We start from the raw sequence: 630 nt of genomic DNA on the forward strand, positions 1-630 counted from the left end.
TTCTTGTTCTCTCAGCTTTTGTCTGTCGCGGTCACTTTGCTTTGCATTGTCTATGGAAGAGGTTGGAGTGGCAGGGGGATGTGAGCTGGGGGGTCCTGCAGGCGTTGCCAGCTGGGGGTGGGGCGAAGTTGAGGCTGTCATAGGAGTGGCCACTTTTGCACTTGACGGCGGCCGCTCCCGTATAGCAACCGGTTCTCGTCTGGGGGTGGGGGATTATAACAAGCTACATTTTCAGATTTATAATAAAGACATTTTATGTATATCTATGCACATGTTTACATGTATATTGTAATTTTAGGCAAGCAGGTGCTGTTATATGTACACCCCACTTGCAAATATCTTTGACATACCTTTGAACTTCTTGAGTGGCCCGAATTTCTTTAGCTTGTTCCATTGCCCTGTCCAAAGCTTCCTCCTCTAACCGTGCACGCTCTCTCTCTGCTTCTTGTCTTGCACGTTCCTTCTCAACTTGCTCCTTCTGCTGCCTTCTCTGCTCTTGCTGCTCAATGATCTGACGTTGCTATTGGGAGGCATTTTTTTTAGGAGCAATGACTAGGTGAAATTAAATGGATAAATCCATCCATTTATGAGTTCTCTCTTCTATTCTGCTACATTAATGTACATATTTGT

General features: G+C 45.2%; 1 protein-coding gene across 1 annotated transcript in view; it reads right to left on the reverse strand.

Annotated features, from left to right (window-relative positions):
- Nucleotides 1–630, reverse strand: part of LOC119582008 (probable ubiquitin carboxyl-terminal hydrolase FAF-X) — a gene marked incomplete at its 5' end in the record, with an annotated part of 3,388 nt that overhangs the window by 1,549 nt on the left and 1,209 nt on the right. Inside the window, 2 exon segments of the mRNA XM_037930203.1 lie at nucleotides 1–199; nucleotides 351–520. Of these exon segments, the coding sequence (XP_037786131.1) occupies nucleotides 1–199; nucleotides 351–520 (369 nt within the window).

This window comes from Penaeus monodon, chromosome 15 (assembly GCF_015228065.2).
Source record: "Penaeus monodon isolate SGIC_2016 chromosome 15, NSTDA_Pmon_1, whole genome shotgun sequence".
NCBI classification, from domain to species: domain Eukaryota; kingdom Metazoa; phylum Arthropoda; class Malacostraca; order Decapoda; family Penaeidae; genus Penaeus; species Penaeus monodon.